Consider the following 25,789-nt stretch of genomic DNA (forward strand, 5'->3'; position numbering starts at 1 on the left):
CAACAGGGAGGCTCCTAGGATGGATGAGGGTGAGATGAGAAGTTGAGACTAGTTGAGAGAGGACTCTAACGACCCAGGCCAAAGATGGTGACAGCTTCCACTGAACACTCTCCTTTCTCCAGCTACATTGAATCTGTTCACAGAACCTATGGGTTGACCCACAGCAGTCATGGAGCTCAGGTGGCCACTCAGGGGAATGGGTCCGATCACCTGTGCTGGACCTTCTCTCCCAGCCCCTCGAGATAACTGATATGGGGTGGCAGGTCTAACAGAGGGCCCCTGAGGTGTGCCATTGGGCTCTCATTCCCCTCCAGCACCTCACTGGCTCAGAGGGCATCTTTCCCTCTTCTGTGCACACTTTTGTTCCAACATCTCAAGACAGCTTCTTCTCAGTCTTCTTTCCTCCTAATGGTTACGGGCAAGTTCCTTCAACTGTTCGTCTTATGACATGGTTGCTGGCCCACATGCCCGGGGGCTTCCTCTCCCACTCCGGTGGTGCCCCGCGGTAAATCTTGTTCCAGGGAGGGAAGTGGATTCTTGAGGTATGGGTGATGCTAGTGGAGTTAACGGGTAAGCTTCTAGCAATCTCCCATGGGGGGCGAGGGGAAGGTCATAGTGAGCATATGACCTTTCTTCACATGTGAACCACCAGCGAGCCAGATATTCCCCATTCCCCTTCAAGGAGCAAATATGATCAGAGCTGCAAGGAACCTTCATGATCAGGTAGCACGACCAAGGCCTTCATTGAGAGACAGGAAATGCAAGACTAGAAGTCTTAAATGATTTCCACCCAGTGATTGAACTCGAGCGTTCATGTGTCGGTGATGGAAAGTAAATGTTGGCATTTACATGGATCCCTGTTCAACTTAATCTTATTTTGTGGGGCTCAGGATAGGGCCATGTCTCAACTTTTGAAGTTGTCTCGGTACCTAGCCCAGAGCTAGTTTCATGGTAAAAGCTAGCAGATGAGGGGCAATTGGCTGATGAGATGTTTCTCAAAGCTGGTCACAGATACGACTCATCAGATAATACTATTTCAACATTCAAAATCCAGGTCACATTCTAGACACACCAGATTAGACCCTTGTGGGCAGAGCTGGAGAGCCTAACCTCGGGATTCACTGATCTCAGTTCAAGCATCCTTTGCTACCATCCTAGTGAGGGCATGCTACTGGCTTCCAGCACTTGTAGACTTGAGAACTAGGTTAGTGCTGTGTCCTAAGGCCTTTTCTAACCCCCTGCTCCAAATTCCAGGAGACCCAGCCAGTTCTGCTCTTAGCACAGCATATCATGGTGGTGGTGAGATTCACGTTCTCTCCCACTCATCTTAGCATTGGGGCCCAGGTTTTTGGGGTGGAAATGTAGAGGACTAACTCCCTGTCATTTACCGCTGTTATTGTAGGGAAGAAATCAAGAGCTAAGGTCCACAAAAGAAGTCTATACTCTGGGGAGTTAAGAGGTCAAAAATATTGCCTTTTTTTTCCCCTTCCAAGTTGAGAACAAAGATGCCAAAGATGTGACAGCTTTATTGCTAATAAACTGATTGGAGGACTTGGCTTTAGATCTAAGGCGAGTAAGGATTACTAACTTGCCCTATTGCCCGCCTCCTTCCCCCAGCAACACAGGGTAGGCCTTGGGGAGCCCACCCAAGTTTGGAAAGTTTGGCTCAGCAGAGCAGACAGTTCCTTGGAATAGAAGAGGTAAGAAAAGAAGGCAAATGGCCCGTTCTTGCAGACTTTCCATAGACTCGCTCTACAACACTGGGGCAGATGTGAGTCAGCAGTTAGAAGAGATGGTGGGCTTCATTCCAGGAGGTATCCCTTCCCCTGAAGCACGATGCGAGGAAAAAAGAGGGTTGCCCACCCCTATCTGGACCATAAGCATCCCTTTCTTCCAGCCATCCATGAGTCCATCATCTCTAACTCTGTCAGGTGTGCCTGTTGCTGAAAGCCAGTGTGAGTGAGCACCTTGCATTTAGAGAAGGAGATTATGGCCTCTGAAACCACTCGCCTCATAGAACATATTTCCTGGGTGATGTGGAACCAGAAGCCAAATCAGAGTCTTGGGGAGCCCCCAGGGGCAACAAGGCAGCCACCAGCTATTGAAAAAAATTCAGAGATGGCCCACACATGAAGTCAATTAACATCCATCCCTGGCTTTCTTTGGGTTGGAAGACCCATCCATCCCCAACTGACAAAAACATAACAACAAATTTAGAAGCCAAAAGCATTTAGAAAACTTAAGACTGAAGCTTAACACCATTTTGCTCTGAGTGCAGCTGACTATTGTCATTCCATGCCATTCTCCTCTCTTGGTGATGAATCATTCCAGCATATATACTGTTTCCTTCTTCTCCCTTTTTTACATACCCTCAAATTGAGCTATGCAAATAGACTCAAGATGGCAGAGTATGTCAGTGAAACCACTTGAGACATAGAAGAGTCTACTGGTGGCTTCTGGTGGTTTCTGACTATTTAAATATATATTATAAAAGTTATTTGGTATGCAATAGTATGTAATTTAGTCTCTTGCTCAGATAACTAAACATGGCCAAGATGATTATTATACGGCTAATGGGTAGGAATTACCATCAGTCCATTTGAAGCAACTGACTCCATCACTTTCCAAAAGCTGGGGTGGGGGGGTTAGCATTTCCAACGTGTGCATCAGAGACTGGGGAAATGAAATGCTTTTATTCCACGGACTGTGGACCAAAAAAACCTCTTTGTTTGGACATCCAGCTCCGTGGCCAGTGATTTGGCAATTTCCCGATGCTGTCAGGCATCTCTGGGCTCATTCTGCAGGGCAGAGGGGCAGACGGGCGTGGCATAGAGCCAACCTGCCAGCCAAGCATGTCAAGTCAAATGGGAATCAATTCAACGTGCTTGGCTTTTTGGATGGAGGAAAGTATTACTTTTTTTTTTTTTTTTAACACAGAATTATTCACTTCCTAAATCATTAAGCATATCTACTTTTTTTTTTTTTTTTAATGTTCAGATAACGACAGCTATTCAAACACTAAGGGTAGAAGCAGCCCTAGAGGAGGAAGTCTCTGATAGAAGCTGCCAGTTCCTCAAGGCTGGCTCCTCCTTCACGTCACAAGGCTGCTGTTGGCTTCAGCTCTATCCCTAGGGTTCCTGCACCAAAAGTCTGGGCTGTTGCCCCAGGATTCTGTAGCAAGGGGTCAGAGGTTTCTGCAGAGGAAAATTAGATTTCAGCTGCTTTCCTCCAAGCTTTCCTCCCACAGTGGCGGTGGCTGCCTGTGCCCCAGGACCCTGGGTGCAGCTCTCTCTCCACCCAAACACCCAGCTCAAAACACCCAGAACTATGCATGGTTGCTATCTCCTCATTCCCTTTCCTCCTACGCTTCCCCAGGGTGGACCATGAGGACGGAGCCAGAAGGCTGTGCTAATTTGCCATCTAGGCAAGAAATGGATGTTGCAATTTGTTGGCACTCAAATTAGGTGTCATTTTGAGATGCTGTCTATTAACCTCCTGTTAGGACAGAGGATTTAGTACGCTCATCTTAACCACCCCATTCTCCCCATTCTTCCAGCTTAATTATAGTACAACTTTTCTTAAACTCATTTCAGTATGAATATGATGACCGTGTAAACATTGTTCACTGTGGAACCAAGTGACTTGATTTTCTTTCTTATACATTTGTGTAGCTTCTTCTGGCATTAATATTACCTCACTGTTTTTATCAGCTTAGATGTTTTTTTATATGCTATCACTTATCCAAACTTTGAAACTATCCAAACTTTTAAAACATGTTTTTCATACAAATGAATGTATCAGGCCATCTATCAGTTCCATTCCTTTTTGCTTAGAGCCCTCCCTTTATCTGCTACAATGAGCACTACCCTGGAAATACCCCTTGTTGCCCCTATCTTGATCTTTTTTTCCCGAGTCTCAAAACTACTCTATCTTCTTCAAGAGCATATCTTTCAGTTGCTTCATGAAAAAAGGGTACAGCGGAGGCAAAACTTTGGAGAGACTGCACATCTGACAATGTCTTTATTTTTACCTGCATGTTTGATTGATAGTTTAGCTGGATATAGAATTCTTCTTTGATTATACAATTTCCCTTTGGATTTTGAAGACTTTTTTGACTTCCGGTATCCAGAATTGTTTTCAGAAGTCTGATGTCATTCTGATTTCCTTTGTGTGATCTCCTTAATTTTTCTCTGTGAAAGATCTTAGTTTTGCATATTCTGGGGTTCTGAAATTTCATGTTGATAAGCCCAGTATGTGTCTCTTTCATTCATTATGCTGGGCACTTAAATAGGTTCTTTCAAGCTGGAAACCCTTATCTCTCAGTCTGGTAAATCTTCTTAATTAATTCTTTGATCACTTCCTTCTTTCTGTTGTCCCTTTCTAGACCTTCTCTTGGTTGGCTCTGGATCTCCTACACTCACATTTTAACTTTCTGATTTGTTGTATCACCTAATTGAATTTCTTTGCCTTTTGGTCCTACTTTCTGAGGGCTTTATTCACTTTGTCTTCCAAAGGTGGAATTTTTAAAAACACCAATTTTTTAAAAATGACACCTATTTTATTTTTAATTTCCTAAATTTCTTTTCTTGTTCTCTTATTGTTACTTTTTAAAAATATAGAAACGTGTTATTATTTCATGGAAGCATATATTTATTCTCTTATTATTCAAGGGCAGTTTCTGAATTTTTCTTTTTAAATATGTTTCTACTGGATTTCTTTCTTTTTTCCCCTCCTATTTATTTTTGATCTTTTTTATTCATGTTGGTCCCTGGCCTTATGCCCATATTTGAATGAGGCCCTAAGGCTGATTGGAAGTTCTGTGTGGGGTCTTTTGGCAGTTGGCCTTCACTCCAAAGTGACCTGGCGGCAGTCAGCCCTTTCAATGGGAAAACCTTGAATATCTGTCTATGGAGGTCTCCTCTCTAGGGTGGTTCAGTTTCTTCCATAAAGAATCCTCTGGTCTTCAGCCATTAGGTCACATATTTGGTTTCCCTTGTACTGGAGCCCAGCAAGAGAGAGACTAGAAGTGGGTCTCATTTGGTACATAGAATTTCTCCTAATCCCATTTGATGAATGGCCTCTCCCACTCTTTGCTGGGTCCCCAGCTCGGAGCCTTTCTGGTTGGAAAAAGAGAAAAAGCTTCCAGTTGTCTCCTGGATTAGGAAGTGGGGGAGAGTTCCTGTCTGGCTGCGGAGGTCAGGTGCAGGGAGGGACCTGTTTCGGCCCCAGCCCCAGCTTTGCCATCTGCACTGTCTGGGGCACAGCTGTCTCCACTTCTCAGGGCTCTGGGACGCGAGTCAGCGTGCTGTGGCTGGGACCTCCCCTGCTGGCACTGAGCGTCTGCTCTCTCTGGTTTGCTCCACGAGTTCCACTCCCCGACACTTTTCACCTTCACCGCAACTTGTTTTCATACGGGCTCTTGCTGCTTCTCTTACTCTGTTTGTCTTTGTGGGATTATGCCATTTGGTTCCTTGGCTCTCTTTTTGGTGGGCTGGGCGTAGGAATGCATACAGGTCTGTGTTCCGTCCTCACGTGCTGCTGAGAAGGTGTTGATGGGTGCTGAATGAGTGTCGGGGGGACGTGTCTGGGGTCGGGGGAGCAAGCACACAGGAAGCCAAGAAGCCCAGGCTGTCTTGTCCCTTCAGAGATCCTCACACTCGTGCTGTCTGAGCGGGTGAAGCCAAGTGTGGGCCGCTAAGCCCACTTCTCTCCTGACCGTGAGTGTCCAGCAAAACTGCCTCAGCTCCAGTCCCAACACCTCTTGAGAGTCAGGGAGTGGCGAGAGCACAGGGGAGGTGCTGGACATTGGGGTACTTTGGTGGGGTGGGTCAGAGTGTGGTGCAGGTGAGGCGCTGTGTCTAGAAAGAAAATGCTAGAACTTCTATTTCTATGTGTTCTTTGAAAAATTCAGAAGACACCCCGAGGACAAGGACGGCCACCTCATGGGGCCAGTTAGTGAAGCAGCCAGTCACAGGTTTGCTGAGGGCCGGGTGCGGGCCACAGAGCAGGGGGCGTGTTGCTGCACGTGGCAGCCCCCCTGGGCCTGGCCGGGTGGACCTGCAGACCACAGTGTGTGGTTTCTACCAAGCTAAGCCCCACTAAACGGACCAGAAACCCTGCACTGGAGAGGATCCCCCCGAGGCAGCCCCCAGGGGACCCTCTTTCTCCTCTCATGGGGAGCTCTACAGCAGCCAGCTGAAAACACCGTCACACTCGGTCCGACCAGAGGGCCAAGCGTGTCCATTGATCAAGACTCTCAAATACCCGTCTACATCCACTTTCTGAAAAGATGAATATTGTCCTAATATAGAACAACAGTGTACAGCCGTTCGGGTCAGGCATGTGATAAAACATGGTTTGTTTTATCCCCATTACTTGAATAGCTCCATTTTCATGTTTGTGTTCTATCATCAGTGCCATTTATATATTTAAATACATATCATGTCGCATTTATTCATACATGTGTCCGATGTGAGTTCATGTTTTGCTTTCTAACGAGGGGGTGTGTGAGCCGCTGAGGAACACAGCTTGAGGAGGAGCCCAGAGCCTTCCTGCTTTCCCACAAGCCTCTTCATCCTGTGGGGAGGCTGGTGCCCCTAGAATTTTCCAGCTTGGCTTGGGACTGGCTCTGTCGCACCAGCTCTCTGCGTCGCGCGGAAGAGGAAAGCCAAGTCAGCCCGGCGGCAGGAGGGGATGCGTGCCCAAGGCTTCAGGCTGGCCCTAGGTCACCACCTCTCGCAGACTGGCCCCACGGGCCTGCCCTCCATCAAACTTGAGACCTGCCCGGCGTGCCCTTCCACGTTCCCAGGACACAGCCACTGAGCCTGCAAGCCGATGACCATCTCCGCGGGAAGGTCTGAGCAAAGCCCAGCATTCACCATCCTCCTGGCGGGAGGCGAGGCAGGGGGAGCTGGCTGGGGGCAGGGGAGGACTGCACCCCACCCCCACCCCCCGACCGGCCTCCCCAGCCCGGGGCCTGTGCAGGAGCCCCATGGGGGCCTTGCCCTTGACCGCCACCATCGCATCCTGCTCCTGTTCCGCACCCCGGTGGCGGGCAGGGGCATCCCGCCCCTTCGGAGGCTCAGGGAAGGGCTCCGGGAATGGAAGCAAGCCCGAAGGCATCAGGAGGGAAAACCCCGGAATGCACCAGTGAGGGGACGCAGTTTCGCAGGTGGAGAACTGAATGAAGGAGCGGCGCATCGGAGCCCAGGCCCAGCTGTCCCTGCCGGAGGAGACCAGCCTGGGGCTGGCATCTGGATCTCACAGCTCCTGAAAGCTGCCGCCGCGCCATATGCCAAGAGACTCGAGCCCGCTGATGCTCCAGTGACAGGACAGGACACGCGGTGGCAGATTTCCCGACAGAAAGACAGCGCCGGCTGGGCGCCCTGCCGGCTCCGAGAGCAGGGAAGCTTCGCCAGCCTTGCTCTCAGACCCGCTGTCGCCCGGGAGCAGCCCAGGGAAGAGGCGGAAGGCGCCCGTCCCCTTCGCCTCCCCTCGGGGCCAACCCGACTGCCCGACGCAGCCCATGACCGCCGGCGGCGGCTCGGGGCACCTGCCCGCCTGTGGCTGCCTGGGGGGCGTGGGCGGCCAGGGAGGCCCCAGGACGGGCGGGCCAGCGAGGCAGGAGGCGTGGGGTCCTCCTCCCGCTTCCCTCCCAGTAGCTGCCGCCCCACCGGAGACCCCAGCCCAGGTGGGCCGAGGAGCAGTGTGCGTGAGCCCTGCCACCGACTGGACAGTACCCAGCGATTTCGGAGGCACTGAGGTGTGACCGGCCATGTGCAGTTTGGGCTCATTAAACACGGTGCGACTTCCCTCCTCTTGGTGCTTCTCTCTAGCATCTAGCAGACCCACTCCACCTCGGGCGGCATCGGGGACTCGGCTGCGCGGACAAGTAAGCCCCAGGCCTGAGGCTCGCTTGGCCCCCTTGCGTCATCTCCCGCCGGGGCCACAGGGCTCTCTCCAGAAAAGGTCACGATCATCCAAGACCAACAAGAACACCGGGATTTCTTCTCACAGAACGTCAAGGGAGGAATCATGGGTGGGATCAATCGAACTGGCCCGGGGACCTTAGGGCCAGAAAGAAGTCAGGAATAAGCAAAAAGAATTCTAATTTCAATAGAATGGGAGATACTTTGCCCAGTGTCACACACGAGGGCTGTGTTGTTTCCTTTCAATCAGGACGATTAGCAGGGAAGAGGAAGGCCCCTGTGTCGTCTACTGTTGATAAAAGCCCAAAAGTCCCCATAACAGGCGTGACAGGGCGGTGTGCAAAACTGACTCAGGGCCTGTCGTGGGATTTGGTCTCAGGATCCTCCTGGCAGAAGGTGGAAATAAGCAGGGAAACATAACCGCGTCAAGCAATAATGATATGTGTGAGAGGCACTCCGTGGTCCCCTCCTGCCAGAGTTTTGTTGAGAAGTCACCACAAGGAAGAAGAGCCAGCAAATAATCAGCGGCTGATGAGGGACTGAGGCCGCGTGTCTTGACCCGTCCCTTAGACGGACGTGCCGGCCGCCTCCGGCGTTCCCAGCTCTGAGTCACTGGTGGGTCGCGGCCTCTGCCCTGGAGCTCTGTCCTCGGCGGGAAGATGAGGACAAGCGGCCGTACTCTGTGAGGGCCAGAGGGCCAGGACGGGGGTGCCCACAGCCCACAGGGGAGGACCTTCTACCTCCAAACCTGTCCAGGGAGCGGCCCCTCTGCTGGGGCCAGAGCCCACACCCCACCGCGCAGAGCCTTCCAGACGTGGGGGAGACCGCGGCTGTCGCGTGAGTCACAGAGCGGGTCTGAGTCACGGGCGGTGAAGCCCTGTTCCGTGATTTGCCGCGTGTAGCGCTCTGCACTTAACACATCCCTCGAGCCCTTCAAGTGGGGCCAAGGCGGAAGCCGGGGCCGGGCCGGGATGTGGCGTCTCCCCGCAGACTCTGGCCCCATTTGCAGACCAGGCAGGATGGCACTGAAGATCTGCTGAGGCCTCGGGGGACAGCAGTGCGTGGGGACACAGGCCGTCTTGCTGAGGGACCCCGGTCCCACCCAACACTGCCTGGCCACGTGCTGCCCTGAGGGGGACGCCGGGGCCGGCTGGAGCAGCTCCTTGTCTCTAAGTGGGAACCCAGTTTGGGAACTGAAACACAAACCTTTACTTTGCATTGGTTTTTTATCGCTCTGCTTACAAAGTGATCGGAAGGGTGACGTGAGCTGTTCTGGAGAGCACGGACAACGGCGCTGACAGAGCGCCCTGGTCCAACACTCCCGCTCGTCGCAGCTGCAGGTCATCCTTCCATGGTGCTGGTAGCCAGGCCCCGGTTAGGTCAGCCTATTTCTTATTTTTTTAATTTAAATTCAATTAATTAACATATAATGTATTATTTGTTTCGGAGGTACAGGTCTGTGATTCATCAGTCTTACACAATTCACAGCGCTCACCACAGCACATACCCTCCCCAATGTCCAACACCCAGCCACCCCATCCCTCCCACCCCCCTGCACTCCAGCAACCCTCAGTTTGTTTCCTGAGATGAAGAGTCCCTTATGGTTTGTCTCTCTCTCTGGTTTCATCTTGTTTCATTTTTTCCTCTCTTCCCTTAGGATCCTGTTTTGGTTCTCAAATTCCTCATATCAGTGAGATCATATGATACATGTCTTCCTCTGATTGACTTATTTCGCTCAGCATAACACCCTCCAGTTCCATCCACGTTGTTGCAAATGGCAAGATTTCATTTTTTGATGGCTGCATAATATTCCATTGTATATTACCCACAAGTATGGAATTAAGTCATTTTAAAAGTATTTATTAAGAGGTATTGAAAATGTAGGGCCATGGAGTAATAAGCAAGTGATTCCTGGTGAGATCTATAACGGATTCATCCGAATCTGGTGATGGGCCTCAGTGACCATGTGCTCGCCCAGGCGATTCCATCTTGGCTGGGCCCGCATGACCTCACACACTTAGGGTCCCACGGAGAGAACAGGAGGCTGACTCCTGTCCCGGGCTGAGGGCCCCAGGAGTTTTGGAGAAACAAGTTTCTCTACCTCATGCTGATTTCTCAAGGCAAAGATTCCTCAAGAGGGCTCTGTTTCCTTTATGTGACAGACCCAGAGTCGAACGGCAGTGATGACGTGGCTTACCCCTGTCTCCCCCTGGGCACGGCGCCTGTTTTCATAACGCTGTCCGTCTTCGCTTTGGGAAACACCGCAGCGGTGCACATGCCAACACCTGGGTCCCGATTCTAGAACCCCGCCCATGCAGACTTCACCAAGGAGCCCTCAGCCACGAAGGCCGCATGAGTCCCTCACGCCCAGCTCTAGCTCCCATGTCCCGGACACTGAAGCTTTGTTTTGTGTTCAGCGTGGGCTGGAAATGGACCCCGTGAGGAAGGAGCAATTCAAGAGCGGGGTGGGAGGGAGGTTCGTGAACGGCGAGCCCCCCTGGGCCACCCCACCGGCTCCTCCTGAGTTCCCACAGCACTTGTTTCATGGGGTTCCTTTTTATGGTGGTAAAACATGATCCCGCGATTGAAAGCCTGAGCTCCCATTATGAAAACTGCCAAGGGGACCATCAGAAGGAGAGCATCACGCTCTCGCCCTTGCGTGGAAATGTCAGGCACCCATGGTACTCTCCCGCCTCGCGGGGGGACGCGGGTACACGACGGGCCGGGCGAGGGCAGGGGGGACCGGCCCTGGACGTGGCGATGCCCGGGGGCGGGGGTTGCCCGCAGCACCCGCGGCCCCCACTTGTGGCTCCGCGGACCCTCCCCGGCCCGCTCCTCCGCTCTTCCTTTATCTCCAGTTACAAAGCAGTGCCAGGTTTTGTACTCAGCCGCTGCCATGTCTCCAAATGGCTTTTCAGTGTCAGGCCTATCAGGAAATTAACTCATCACGCAGTGACAGCTGCTAATTTTTTCCCCTTACATGTCAGACGGATCGCCTGCTGAAGCTAATAATGAATCACCAATCCCTGATTAGAAGGTGCTTCCGAAACGTATAACTGCCATCTGAGCTAACTTTTTTCTTCATGTAAAATGATATCGCCCTAGAGGAGTAGAAAGCGAATTGTATTCTTCAACAAGACGGAACAGGAGCAGGTTGCTTAAGTGAGCTGTGTGCGCTCTTAAATTACGGGCTACTCTTCAACAGTAAAATAAGGGAAAAACTTAGAGCTCCTTTCTTCGTTTGCTCAACGAACGACCTTTCTGGTTTCCCAATTCTCGTCCCAGAACCAGCTCTGGGTTAGGCTTCCGAGCTGGCCCCTCTTGTCTTCCCTACGTGCCGTTTCTCTCTCTCTGCTCAGGGAAACGGAAGGTTTGAAGGAACAGAGGGATGCAAATACTGGGCTGGACGCCGGGCTCCCGGGCAGCAGGTCTCCGGCCTCCTAGGGGGAGCGCCGGGTCGGAGCTGCGGAGTCTGGCCTGAGCGTGGCCGGGCCTCGGGCCTCTGCGGGGTCTTCGCCGTCATTTATTAGGGGGCCGACCAAAGACCCACCGCCTGTCTTCTGGGGCGTCGGGCCCACGTTTCTGGCCTGAGCTGCCGTCTGGAACTTCTGGCATCCCACTGATGCAATCCTAGCACATTCACTTGGTTCTTCGCAGAAAGGCTGTCCTTGCTATCTCCCGGGTGACGCGGGTTTCTTTGCTCACGTGTTCTGGGGCGTGGTGGGGGAGAGGTTTCGGAGCATCCTCCTGCCCACCCTCCCACCATTACAAATGTCCAGGGACTTCGGAAGCATCTCAGAGGGATGCCTGCTTGGGTCACCACGTTTCATGACAGTGACAGTCAGTGGCTAAAACTCTGTAACTCCCCATCCTCTATGGCAAGCTTCTGGCCCGGAAGGTGGACCCTAAACTATTTCTCTATGTTCACGTGGTCAGGGCAGTGGCCCCCCTGCAGGCTGGACGTCCCTGAGGCTCTGTCATACAGCTGGTTGGCTGTAGCTGCATATGAAGGTGGCCTTTCTGGATTTTAGTCTCCAGGTAACTCTGTTGTTTGCTTTGTTTTTTGCTTCTTTAAAGCGTGACTGTTTTCTCTAGCTAAAACCCCAAGGGAGGCTGGAAGCTTGCCTGTGTCTTCTTTGTGGGCACCCGCTGTGAGTGTGGCCTGCTCACAGGATCGGCCACGCCTCGTTATTCTGAGCCACGAGTTTGTGTACGTGCTTCTTGGACTCCCGTACATCCCGAGGGTTGTGTGATGAGAGAGAAGGGAGAGGGAACATGAACCCAGATCTACAGGTAATTACAGGATACACTAGCTTAGTGAATCCTTCGCAATCCTTCTGAGCCTCGAAACACCTTCTGCACAGTTTTTTTATGCAAAGGCCTGCTCTTTTCATTGTGCATACAGCGTGATTGCTGGTCTGACACTGCGGGCTACGCTGGTTTTATGAAGGATTAAATGCCACCGGAGACATATTTATCCTAAATAAATCACAAACAGTAAACTGCAGCATGTCGGTGTCAACAGCCTGGACTCGGGCAGAAAGGTTAGCCGTACAGGACGGGGCACCGGCGGGAATTAGCATCTGAGCCGGGGGCCGCCGGCTGCAGCCAAGGGGAGGAGTGATCAGGAAGGAATATTTCCACCTGAAAACATAGCCCCCCTCCCCACCACGCCGTGCTGCTTTTTTTTTTTTTTAACACGTATGAGAAGCTTGGAGAGGGGCATCACTTTATAAAGGTCACCTTTATCCTGGTAACAAACGGGAGTTGATCCTGTCACTGTTGGCTGAGACAAGTGTTTAGGAAGAAGTGGATCACCCTGCCATTTTTAAGAAACATGAGCAAGTCATACTCAGCTAATTATGACTCTCGGTGTCAAACTTGAAATTTCATTTTTTTGGGGGTGGGGGAGGGATAGCTGTGTCAGGGAGGTGGCCCTGGGATGGCCGGACTGCAGAGGGACGAGGATGCGCTGCACGCAGCGCATCCCTACCCTGCGCTCCCAGGAAGGGACCTTACACTCAGGAGGCACTGTTTTCTCTTCCTTTTTTCTCGCGTCTGCTCCTCACAATTTTTAGATACTAACTGTGACAGAAGACGCTATTGTCACCAGAAGGTGCCTGGGCCACGTGCCAAAGCCTCGGAAGACAGCACGGGGCCGCGGGAGGTGCCCTGGACATGGGCAGAGCGGGTGGAGAAGCTGCCCTGTCAGAGAGAAGGACTAGTTCTTTCCAGTTTCTACAGCTGCCCATTGGCTGGCTGCTGGAAAAAAGAGAACCTCATTCTCTTTCAATGCTATAATTTTATTTCAAAGAAAAAAATAGAACAAAAACCACCTTTGCATTTGGGGGAGGGGATCGTATTTACAGGTTTGGAAAAGGAAGAGCAATCGTATGGAGAAGTGAGTTACTAGAACACAGACTTGCATTCCACAGTTGCAGTGAACCCACAACTAAACACGGACGACGCTGGTTGGGGCCGGGGCTGCAGGGGGCGCGGCTTTCTGTTAGTAATGTTGAATGTCAGCTTCTTCACAAGGACACGGATCACAAATAAATCCCGCAAAAATGGTATCAATATGAAGAAACATTCGTTATAAAAGCAAAATATTGATATGAACACTAGTTTCCAGAGTGCACATTTCATATATAGACTTTATTGTATGAAACGAAGTCAAAATTAGAAGCACTGGGTTGTCTTAACCAAGGTATATTTTCATCCAATAGAAACATCAAGGCTTTTCTCAACCAGAGGCTGGAGAAGGCTTCTTAAAGCAGAGTGCAACCAGAGCTAAGAACACGCCCCCCACGTCCGGGGGGAGGAAACTGATGCGTCGGAGGAGCTACTAGGTCTTCCTTTGGTCTGGGGACACTGTGACCCTACAATTTCAAAGAGTGGACAAGGGTGGACTGCTCAAGACGTGAGGACTTGTAGCTACAATTTTTAACCAAATCTATAATAAACTGTTAAAATGGCTCCATGCTGGACTGCACGAACAGGCAGGTCTCAGGCCACAAGATACACCATTCGGACTTCTCCACCACTAGGCACAATCCTTTGATAACTGAAATGGGAAACATTTGCGGGGAGCGGGGGAAGGGGTGGGTGGAAACCGAAAACAACGTGGCTTCGCCTCAGCACAGTGGATAGAACAGAGGGAAAAGACCAGTCACGGAAGAACCGAACAGGAAACGGGTGTGGTCGGCACAGGGCCCCGCCCCAGCGGCACCCCGGCCCGGCCTCCCCAGCGGCGCGGGGCTCGGGTGGGCGGCCGGCCGCGGGTCCCCGGGGACCTGGTGCGCGCTGCTGCCGGTCCGTGCCCACCTCGCCCGGAGCGCAGGCCGCCACCCCTCCGGACGGCCACGCCACTGTCCCGAAGCCGTGGCACGTGCAGCCCGGGGATGGCCGTGCCCACACGGGCCGGACCGGGCCACCCCTTCCCTGGGGCCGAGCGTGACGATCCGTGCCTCAGGCTTCTTGGAGTTCGTGACTGTCTCTTTGGCTCTGGATGACGGTCGCGGCCGGGGAGCCATCCTGGGTGTAAATGACCATACTTGTCAACTGTTCGGCTGCATTTGGGACCATGGCCTCGGCGCCGAGCGCGGCCCCGGCCTGCAGGATCTCCTGAGGGCCGGCCGCCTCGATGACGGTGTGCGAGTACATGCCCGCCGCCTCCTGCGCGCCCGGGGGCAGCTCCGTCACGATGTAGTGCGTGGCGCCCGCCGGGAAGCTGCCGCTGGACTCCCGCACCATGGCCTGCACCAGCTCCTCCGTCACGATGATCTGGGAGATCTCCGCGTCCTGCTCGGCCAGGTCCATGTGCTGGCCGTGGGCCTCGGCCTCCTGCATGATGATCTGCGAGCCCTCTCGGGCCAGCATGTGCACGGTGCCCTCCTCGTTCACGATGACCTGCGTGACGCCCTCCTCCATGAGCTGCCCGGCCGCGGCCGAGTCGCACACGGCGAACTGCAGCACGCCCTGCACCACCTTCTTGAAGGCCATCTGCGGGCGCTCCTGCGAGGCGGGGACGGCCGAGGGCCGCACCACCTGGGTCAGCAGCTCCACGGGCTCCACGGCGGCCGCGCTCTCCCGGACGTCCTGGAACATGTGGATCTCGGGGGCCTCGGGCTGGGCGGCGGCGGGGGGCGAGGCGGGCACGTCCGGCCCGGGCAGCTGGACCAGCACGTCTTTGTGGCCGGACCTGCCTTTGTCGTCGGGCCCGGCCCGGCCTTCCGCCCCTCCCAGCTCGGTGACCGCACACAGCAGGGCATCCAGGGCGGAGGCCGTGTCGGGCGGGGGGACGCCGGCCTCGGTGAGGTCTACAATCTCCTGCTTGGTCACCTGCTGAATCACGGCACCGCCCGGGCTGAGGGCTTCGTCCACGCCGCGGCCGTCCATCGAGCCCCCCACGACCACCACCTGCGTGGTTCCGTCGGCCAACTGCTCCGGCAGGAGCGGCCCGGGCGCCACGCCGCCCATGGGGGCGCCACCGTGGCCCGCAGCGATGAGCCGCCCGTCCTCCGTGATGTGCAGCACGCGGGCCACCTGGCCGGCCAGCGCCAGCGTCTGCAGCGTGGCCGCGGCCGTCTCCTCCACCGAGGCGTCGAGGGCGAACTCGCCGTCGTAGCCCTGGATGATGATGACCTGCTGGACCTGCTCGGGCGCCGCCGCCTGCTTCCTGCTGCTCCTAAGGGGCCGCTCTCTGCCAGGGGCCGCCTCTGCCAGCGCGGCCGCCGTGAAGGGGCTGTCTGTCTCCACGAAGGCGGCTCCTTGGCCCTTCAAACGGCACTCGTAGGACTTGGACACAATGCCTATGGGAGACAGGGACCAGTTAGAGCCTGGAAAACGACTTTTAGGCTTACAAGTAAGACAAGTCTTCGGCAGCAGCTGCAAAGCCTCAGCAGAAACTCTAGAGTGAGCCACACTGCAGGGCGGCCGCGGGCGCCCGCGCCACCCGGGCGGGAGGGGACAGGCGTGCCGGCAGCCGGCCTTTCCCCGTCCTCTGCTCACACTGCCCGAACAGCACCGCCGAGAGCCGGCGCCTGGGAAGGAGTGTGGCTACTGCCCTCGGCGGCTGCCGTTGCCAACAAGACCTCAGTCACCGGTGGGCGCGCAGGCCACCAAGCGGTGGCAGTATCTTCTGACCCGAAGACGTAAGGCTATGAACAGCTGCGAGGAGGGCACAGGACGCGCACACACACCCACCTCCCCGGCGCCACCTGCGACCCAGGCCGATGCTTGTTTAATAACTTGACAGGGTAAAATAGGCCTGGCAACTGCCATCTTTATTTCCTATTCAAAACAGAATGACTCTTTAAACAGAGTTCCTGTTTTTGTCTTTAAATCCCAAATTTTCTGTGTTCTTACTGTGGCCTCCTTCTCCCTAAATGAGAGAACGACCTGCCAGTGATCTATGTGAGAGTTTCCATATCTCAATGGCCACCCCAGTTCTGAAATGCTCCCCTTTACTCTCTTTATTGTAGGTCATTTTTAAAAAGCACCTTTATCCTTACCAAAGCAAAGAAAATGATAAGATCATGTACTGCTAGCATCCCTTAAAGACCATTTTGTTCTCCATGTTGGGGCTCTTCTGCAAGAAAGCACTTCTTTCAACACAGAGTCCACTCTGAGTACGGACCCCAGACAACGCCCGCGTCCGGTGGGTTCAGTGGCTCAGGTAGGAGCCACAGAAGCTGTTACATCCCATTTGCCAAGAGGACACCCCCAGGCTCACACCCAGACTGAGGGCAACGGTCCAGGATCTGGACTCCCGCGCTACGTTTGAACAAGGCAAACTCCTGGCCCATCCCGCACACACTGCAGCGAAGCTCTGTGGTTCGACACTCAGAGGTCAGGGGAAGTCCTACCCCTGCTTCCCCCTTCACGTGAGAGGCCAGAGGGAGTGGAAGGATCTCCTGGTGGCTGGTGTGTGCATGGAAATAACTGGGAGGAAGCTCACTGCACAGCGAGTTCGTGGGATCGGTTTTCTGTCACCATGTTCTTTCAGCTTCTGAGGCTCTGACTCGCAGTGAGGAAGTAAAGTGTACAGGTAATCCATCTTCTTAAACAACTATGAGGACCAATTTACATTGTGCCTTCCCAGACAACTCTCTATAGCGTGAATCTTGGGAAGTCAACAGAATCCCAGACTCTCGGGTCAGGAAAAGACGTGTGGCGTCAACCAGGAGGATCTCTGTCAGCAACACCTCCCTCTCCCTCATGCTCATTCGGGGATAATGGGATACCCTGACCGGGGGGCGGGGGGCGGGGGGCGGAGTCGCGGGGGGGAGGGGCGGCGCTGCTCTGGGCTGGTCCTGCAGCCATGGGTGGACCAGGCCTGGCCAAGCCATCACATCGCAAAGGTCAACTGAACCTTCTCCGAGGAGGGGCCAAAGCATCGATGACTCTAGCTAAATGACGGGCCTAACTGTAGCGTCCCGCTCTGTGTCTTGTTTACCCTCTGAGGAAAGAGAAGAACCGGCCGGGAGCACGAAAGCTTGCTCCTTCCTACGCCTCCCTGAGCAAGCAGCTCCCGAATGCCCACCGTGTGGTGCCTGGGGGTGGGTGTCACAGGGCAGCGGTGGTCTTCACACTGGGGACTCCCAGCTCTAGGGCCTCTGAAGACCTTCTAATGGTTCTGTGAGCCTAGGGCGAGTTTCCAGGAACCAACCGAGTGCACTTAAACTGCCCTGCCCAGGGATGCGCCTGTTGTGATGTCCCTCCTCCACCTTCCCCTCCCCCCTTCTCCTGCTTTGTCAAAAGAAAAGCTCACCCCTGGGAAGATTACAGTTCAGAAGGCAAGCACAAGAGTAGGTGAACCACACGGATCCTTGAGAGGAAGGGCTGAATCATGGTCTATACTTGGACCTCATCTGCCGGTTTATCTTCTGAACTTTAAATCTCCCTAAAATCTCTGTCTTCAAAAGCGCCGGGAGGCCAGGCAGCAGACTGGGCAGGTGAGGACAGGGTGTTCCAGAGCCCCCCCGTTCCCACGTCCGTGCATGCCTGCGTGGACACGGGGTGCTGCCGTCCTGCTCAGCGTGCCGTCCGCGGGGCCCCCTGGGTCTCCGGTCTGCCGTACCCGCCACAGTCTTCCTCCTCCACCCTTGCAATTTCTCCCCTCCATCCTCTTCTCTACCTGGGACGTAACCGTCCCGCTCGCCTTCCGCGTCCTGCACTCCATCCAGTTTCTGCCCGTTCTGTCATCGTGACACCCTGAACTTGATTTGCTTGGTTCTGTCCATTCCCTAACTTCAAGGGCATTTTCAGTCTAACTTAGAGTTCGGGGCCAGGGGCGGGGGGAGACATGAAGAAATAAAGACACAAAAATAAAGAAGGCAGCCTACAAATCAACCCCAATTAATTACAGAAGAGGCCAGAGTACCTCGATGTCAAAGCAGGAGGAACGAGCGCAGGCGGGGGCCACCAGGCGTCCTGTGCTCTGGTGGTCTCCGAAGAAAGCCTACAGGCCGGAGCCCCTGCACTCCCCTTCTTCAGTCTGCAACTGGATGGAAAATCTCTTGGGTGTCGAATTATCCTCTGAATCCCTTGCAGCACTGATAATGATGCCATTCTGAACTACTTATACTGAATTTATTTGAATCCAGAGGTGGGTTAAGCCACTTCCAGACCATTAAAGTGAACTACAAGGGTAAACACCACTGTCACGATGGCGTGTGATGAAGCCTGACACCGCCAACATCTTACCCTCAGTTCGGCGCGAGCCCCCCTACTCCATCACAGTTCATAAATGCGAGTGCAGGTCCATCTTTTGATTCAGCAATTTAATAACTTCGAGTGCTGTCAGTACTGCTTTGAAAAATAGCACCTATAAAATGTAACAGCCTCAATCAGATTGAAAAAGATTCACCCACTGAAGATTCTTCCATTTCGCCCATAATGAATTAATGTGGAGCTATGCAGAAGTTCAAGTGTCATTTTAAACTAATGTGAATCTCTACTGTAACTTTAAATTCTAACTGGGCTATGACCAAGAATTTAATGGGCACATCAACTTCAATTTCTGAGCTCTTTCTAGTAAATATGAACCGTAAAGCTCACCAATGCAAATGGCCAAATGGATACAGTATTTGGAAAACAGGAACTCTGTACAGGCTTACCCTTAACTGCTTAGTCACCCGCTATCGGTCCAAAAGTGCACCAATCTTTAACGGAGCATGGACGCCCGACATAATGTTTGCACTATGCTTTACATCTTTCAAAGACAACGTCGGATTTCAGTGATCATAGTAGCTAATCAAATCGTGCATCTGATTCAGCCTTTTTGGACCTGTTTGCAAGAGGACCATAAATCGCTCTGCGCAGAAGGGGCAAATAGGTTAAAATGCAGCCTCCTGCCTGTTTATGAAAAATCCCAACTTACTGCCCATTTGCTTTCAGGAGTACAGAGACAGACGCCTTTCTCATAGCTGAATGCATTGAAAGTCTACAACTTGGCTGAAATGAGAAGGGCTTCGTGGGGAGCGGAGGGTTTGTTTTCCGGGAAATGGTTCCGAATTAGGCTCACTTCTCCAGGAGATCATTAGGAGCCCTCCAGGTCCTTCTTGAAGAGAGAATCCTCGGAGTTGAAAATCACAAAGTGTCACACAGCAGTGGAGGGGTTAAGATAGAGGCTCACACCCCCCAAAACCACGGGGATGGCTCTGTTTCGCTGTCTGGGGGCTCATGGGAAGCTGCACACAGGCTCTAGCACCCAACTGCTTCCTTTCTGTGTGTGTATGTTATTCTTTTGTTACTGTCATTGCTCTTTCTCACAGAATAAAGACCTTATGCTTTTGTTAAGCTTACATTTAATTAAAATGTACAGAATTTGTGCAGTAAACTCGAATGAAACAAATAAAACAAGGGCCCCCTCTCTTGAAGGCATACGTTGTGAATGAAAAATGTCATTACAGACTAAAAAATTTTGCAGTAAACAGGGCCTACAGAGAGAAGTTTCCCCTGTAATGACATCCATAAAATACACAAATGGCACTTTTAGTACCATCCTGAATATGGCATTTTCTGTGCTCTACACACAATCTAAATGGTTTGATCATAGAGCATAATACTCCACTGGGTTTATAGAACAATCAATGTTCCATAAAATGATGTATTTATCCAATAGTAGGCTCAGCAGTTACTGGCGTATGACATTGCAGGACACGGGCCCGGACTCCTCGGCGGCGCCCAGGCCGGCTGTAAAACTTATCTCACGCCACTTCAACAACTTCATCTCGTCCGCGTCAAGTAATTTGTGGAAGCCTCAGCTTGGCTTAAAAAAAACTTGTAATAAAAATTCATAGAATTTTCAGGAGAATGAAAGCCGATGACAATAGAAAGGTCACATTGTGTCTCCACGAAAGGGGTCAAAGGTGGCCCGCAGTTCTGAAGCCGAAAGTAGATTTCATGCATCGTGTAGCAGATAAAGACGGCATTAAAGAGCCCTGTGTGGGGTGGGACGCTCCACACGCCGGGGAAGCTTGCGCGGATACCCTGGGAGAGCCGCGCCGTGGCAGCCGGCAGCATTTATTTTTACATCTCGAAGCTTCCCCTGAAACTGTATTCCACGTTTACACACTGCTAGGTTATGTCGGATTCTCTGTGTTTTATTTTTATTATTATTTTGTAGAGATCTAATAGGCTTTATTAAAGGAGTCACGAATCGGGGAGCACTCTATCCAGCCGACAGAGAGGCGCTCTTACTGTGTGTGTTCGAGATTCTGTGTTCTGGAAGGGCAGGCACTAAGCTTGAAAATGCTAGGCTGGCTCATTGTCACCATTAAAGCACCTCAAATGGGACACGATTAAAAAAGTAACACTTTTCATATAAAAATTTGGGGCATACATGACACTGAATCTTAAGCCACATATCATTTTTCTTGACTTCAATTTTAAGATGTAATTTTAACAAGAACGTTAAGAAATCATACTTAATGTCTATTAAAATGAAACAATATTAACAGATTATGCTAATAAATTAGAACCATATTTTAATGTCACAAAAGCTTATAAGTTTTTCAAGTGAGAGCAGAAAAAATGACAAATTAAAATTCAATGCAATATAACCTTGTACAAGTTTCGAAGCAGGGGATAAATTATTCCTACAACAGCACAGCCCGTCAAAGCAATATCAATAATTGCCACCTAGTGTAGTCACTCTTTGGACAACACTAATTACCGGTCTTGCTGCAGGATGTCCCTAAGAGAGCTCCTCCCACCAAAACCTGGTTTTGAAGAAGTGAGGGCTTTCCACCTGAACACGACACAAATTAGGGGGCGCTCCCTGGACCAAACGCTTTGCACTGCCTCGCGTCCCTGAAGGAAAACTCCACTCCAGGGGTTTAAGAAGGAATTCCAACCTGGTTTATAACCGCAATGGCGAGAGCACCCTCTCATTCCTACAAACCCAGGCCAAAATGACAATTTCGCTATCAAAAAAAATTTTTTTGAGAGAACAAAGATGGTCAATACCTTATGACTATTATTTTCAAGGGTTAGAAATGTGTTCTGGTCAGTGTTAATGAAATGCACACACAAATCACAAATATTTAGGTGACTGGAGATACAAAATCAAAATTATTTTTAGTCTCCGGCATGCTTGTGAAAAATGATAGGTGTACTAGTGAGATTTCTTTCAGAGCACAGACCTGTTTTGGTCATTCTGCCATGAACTAGCCTAAGGATGGTATATACACCGCAAAATAATAATTAAAAGGCAATTTGGTAAATATCTGCTTTGTACCACAAATAAATGTATAAAGGTAGATGTCAGAGTTACAGTAAAAGCCATCGCCCTGTCCTCAACTTTGTGGGCCACTGTTTTTTTTTTAAAGGTTTTATTTGTCACAGAGAGAGAGAGAGAGGGAACACAAGCAGGGGGAGTGGGAGAGGGAGAAGGAGAAGCGGGCTTCCCGCGGAGCAGGGAGCCCGATGCGGGGCTCGATCCCAGGACCCTGGGACCATGACCTGAGCTGAAGGCAGACGCTCAACCGACTGAGCCACCCAGGCGCCCCAAGGCCACTGTTTTATGAGATGAGAAAAAATATTTTTCTGTGAAAAATTAACTGAAGTCCACATCCTTTCTGACAGACCCTTCCACCTAAGTTCAAATACAAAATTTTATAAGATACACCATGCAATTTTTACTGAAGGAATACTTAACAGTAAGCCAGGACACAGATTTAAGTGACAAAAGTTTTAGTTCCTTTTTCTCAGTTATCATTAGTACTACATTTATGATTGGTAGTGATCAAAGATTATCAAATATCACCCCTGAAAGAAATTCTAAGATGTTCAGACAAAACTAAGAATAAATTTTATCTCAAGTTAGAAATACATGACTGGCCAGATTTCTAACTTTACCGTGAACAGTCTCCATGGGCCTAGATATTTCCATGGGCACTGAAGAGTGACAAAGAATAAAAGACAATATTTTACCTTTAAAGTCACAAACCCTAAGAAATTTTGTGTTATATCAGACTCTTAGGTATATATCATCGTTTCCATGCATGAAGATCTAATGGGAGCCAGGCGCACAAATCTCCCACAGGAAGATAAGAACGGTGCTTTAAGGTTATCCTGACAGGCTTTTTGGGAGGGAGGTCAAGGGGAGCGCGCGGTTAACCCTTTCTTGGCTGTGGCAGAGGCCTGCCGGCGGTGCTGAAGGATGACCTGCGACAGTCACAGAACTTCGGAAATTTGACTCATGTGACAGAAATGACGAAATGGGATTTTAAAGTTAAACTGTAAAGTACTCTGATCTTGTCTTTTACCCATGAAGAGCACCTTCCTAAAAATCGCCAGCTGATTCACTAGCAGAAAGGGCTCCAATGTCTGAAGTCCCGTCTGGAGCAAAGCGACGGGGAGGTGCCGTTGTGTCGGGATCAGCGCTGAGAGCCTCTGGCATTCTGTACACATTTGGGGGTATCCAGGTCAGCCCCTGGCCGCTGTGAGGGCTCCGTGTGGGACTCTTTCTGTCCCAGCTTCCGGCGTGCCCTCCCCTGGGGCCCTGGCCCTCCTGCTCTCGGCAGCCGTCTGGGCGCCCGTCGTGGTGGTAACGGCTGATGCATCCGAGGAGCCTCGGGGCTTGACTGGAGCCGCGGGATGCCTGGCCTTGGCCTTGGGACGCTTCCTTCCAAGATCCCAGGGGAGCGGCAGCCCCGCGGCCTGCTGTAAGGCCGCCTCCTCTGTTGGACTCAAACTATCACCGATGTTCTTTCTCGCATTACGGAGTCAAGAAATTAGGGGGCCCAAGACCTTTTCCTACTGTCCTCTGACAGGCTTATAAAACTCCCCGTACAGATAACACAATATTAGGAGACAAGGCCTATTTTTCAAAAGTTGTACACATCACGCACATTCTAAAAGGTAAAATTATGCAAAGAAGCAGCCGGCCAATGTTGTTAGTGCGGGGCTCCTCTTCCAAGGCGGGCTTAGGGGCTAACAAGGCAGATTAAACTTGTCTCCTTGTTTTTTGGGCAAACCCTACAAAAAGATCACACCCATTTTTGTCGGCATGTTCAGATTTCCTGTATACTGCAGTATCTTCCTATCTTTCCCGAGGAAATGAGAGGAAACAGACATTTGTTTTCATTGTGGACACTTTTGTATGGAGGTAAAAAGCTAACCGCTCCTCGGTAACAGCACAGAGGCACCATTAAAATCAAATTTACAGTAAACAGAACCTGCAGCTGGGGTAAAACGCTCAATGTTAGTATTTTAATTATCAGCAAAGCTTTCGGAGGTCTAACATCTGCTCATAGCCAAATGACAGTGGCTGTTTATGTAGACCCAAAACAATGCAAATTTCTTCTCCACATATTAAAATGAATCATCTGTTCTGGGCACATCACTGCTGTTTTCCTATTAAGCTGGCTTGTGTGGGTGAGGGGGCCCTGAACATCGTGTGGGGGCAACACGGCGAGGCCCCACCTCTTCACAAGGATGAGATCCAGAGAGGGCACACGCGTGACCGTGGGGCGTGCTGGAGGTCACGCTCACCTGGGTGAGCCAGCAGCTGCTGAGGACGCCCCAGCACTGTGCTCACAGCGACTGTCAGGACGAGCAGAGTAAACTGAGGCCGCTCACAATGGCCTGGTTCGTTCTGTGGAAGTCAGAGTGAGCGGGGGCCATACGTGGGGCTGCCCAGCCTGACCCAGGCAGCGCGTCTGGGGGCTGGCCACGGCCTCGGACCGCGCTCTGCCTTCCGTGAACACGAGGACAGAGCGGTGGTGGCTCAGGGCTGGGGACGGAGGTGCGGACACAGCCACGGTCAGGGTGGAAAACAGAAACACTTTCTTCTTAACCAGGAACTACTACAGCTAAGTTAAATTCCTATGTTCAACTTGCAGAATATCTAAATGCCTGCATAATAAAGTTTAAAACTGCTGGAAAAGATATCAAACAAAAGACACATGATGAGGCCTGAACCCTTGCTTTAAAATGGACACAATGAAAACAAACTTACAAATTAAAATGTTGAGTGACATGCAGCGCCCGGAAACCTCAGGTTTAGGAGACAGAGACACACACCTTCCACACACCTGCTGGTTCTCTGAGCTCGGAGGGAAATCCTTTCTGGACACGCCGCCGCCCAAGGGGCTGCCCTCTGCGGTGGGAACGCGCGGGACATGCGGCCGCTGTGTCTGTGGGTCTGGGGGCAGCACCGAGCCGTTCGTCTGAGCGGCGACGCACGCGCGTGCGAGGTCCCCAAGTTTGTCGTGGCGCGCGCTGAGCGACGGGCACCACGCCTCGTGACGGGGTGTGGTAGGGGGGCGCCCAGTCATCACACACGGCTACTCGGGCCGCATCAGGGTGGAAACTTGAGAACGTCCCTCTGCAATTATCACTAGTTCGCTAAGGAGTCAATGGCCTCGTGGCTCTGGGATGGGCGGCCACGTAGCAGGCAGCACTCGCCGGAGCCACGTGCAGCCGTGCGTGGGGATCACACGGCACGATGCACGGATGAGGACACAAGGGCAAGGTCCTCTCCCGGCGTCAGGTAACGGACACACCACGCAGGAGCTCCCGAAACTGCTTCATAAGGGGAATGGTGACTTGAACAGGCTTGAAATTCAACGCCACGTGTAACGACAACTCAGGAGCTCCCACAAGAAACGTGGAGACACGAACAAGCAATGTCCACCGCTCCTCTGGACACACAGCCGTTTGCCCACGCGAAATCGCCAGCAGCAATGCTCGGGAAAGAACTTAGAATGTGTTTTAGTGGCCACTTTTAGCCCTGGAATAGCCCACGGTCACAGAGAACAGAGCTGCATGCCTGGCCCTGGTGGGGCATCAGGGGACACGGAAGCAGCAGAAGCAGGCTCCCTGAGCTCCGCGCCTGAAGTCGGGGGGCATCCTCCTTGCTTCCTTCAGTTGCTTTTCTCTGGATCAACAAATGCCTCATCTTGATACTCGAGGCAGCTGATCAACCATGAATGCCCAACCCCTATACCACTAACAGCACCAGATAATTACATTTCAGCCCATAACAGGCTACTTTCTGAAATTAAAAAAAAATGATCCGCTTAGTCAATGTCAAATTTTCATCTTTTCTTGAAATCTACACATACATACGCACACATCCATTTATGTACAGATAATGGCATGAACACACATACAAGCCAAGTTTACACTGTCCTAACCAGTTTACTTTTCTGTTTGCATCCTGCTCATCATCACGCTCCTCGTGCAAAGGTCTTCACGAAACGCCTGTCTTGAACTAGAGTCCATGACAGACCGGGGCGGCGGTGTGGATATCAAGTTAGACAGGATGGGCTCTGCTCTCTAGGGAGTACACCAGGTGTTCCCTGAACAGAAGCCTCTCCGGGGCTCTTATCTGATAAGGCATCATCTCA

The 25,789-nt window shown here is 51.8% G+C and overlaps 1 protein-coding gene across 6 annotated transcripts in view; it reads right to left on the bottom strand.

The window, feature by feature from the left end:
• The window catches only part of ZNF407 (zinc finger protein 407), a 470,693-nt gene that overhangs the window by 19,686 nt on the left and 425,218 nt on the right, over positions 1–25,789 (bottom strand). For 5 of the 6 annotated variants that reach the window (XM_064577668.1, XM_045886546.3, XM_045886545.3 and 2 more), the window contains one exon: positions 13,565–15,739. The exons of the other annotated variant lie outside the window; for it this stretch is intronic. In XM_064577668.1, the coding sequence (XP_064433738.1) occupies positions 14,397–15,739 (1,343 nt within the window). In that variant the 3' untranslated portion in view covers positions 13,565–14,396. Of the gene's footprint in view, positions 1–13,564; positions 15,740–25,789 lie in introns of those variants that run through there. 6 annotated transcript variants of the gene reach the window in all.

This window comes from Mirounga angustirostris, unplaced genomic scaffold, assembly GCF_029215605.1.
Source record: "Mirounga angustirostris isolate CCGP_5_RB_7025 unplaced genomic scaffold, mMirAng1.0.hap1 SCAF_14, whole genome shotgun sequence".
In the NCBI taxonomy this organism is placed as follows: Eukaryota; Metazoa; Chordata; class Mammalia; order Carnivora; family Phocidae; genus Mirounga; species Mirounga angustirostris.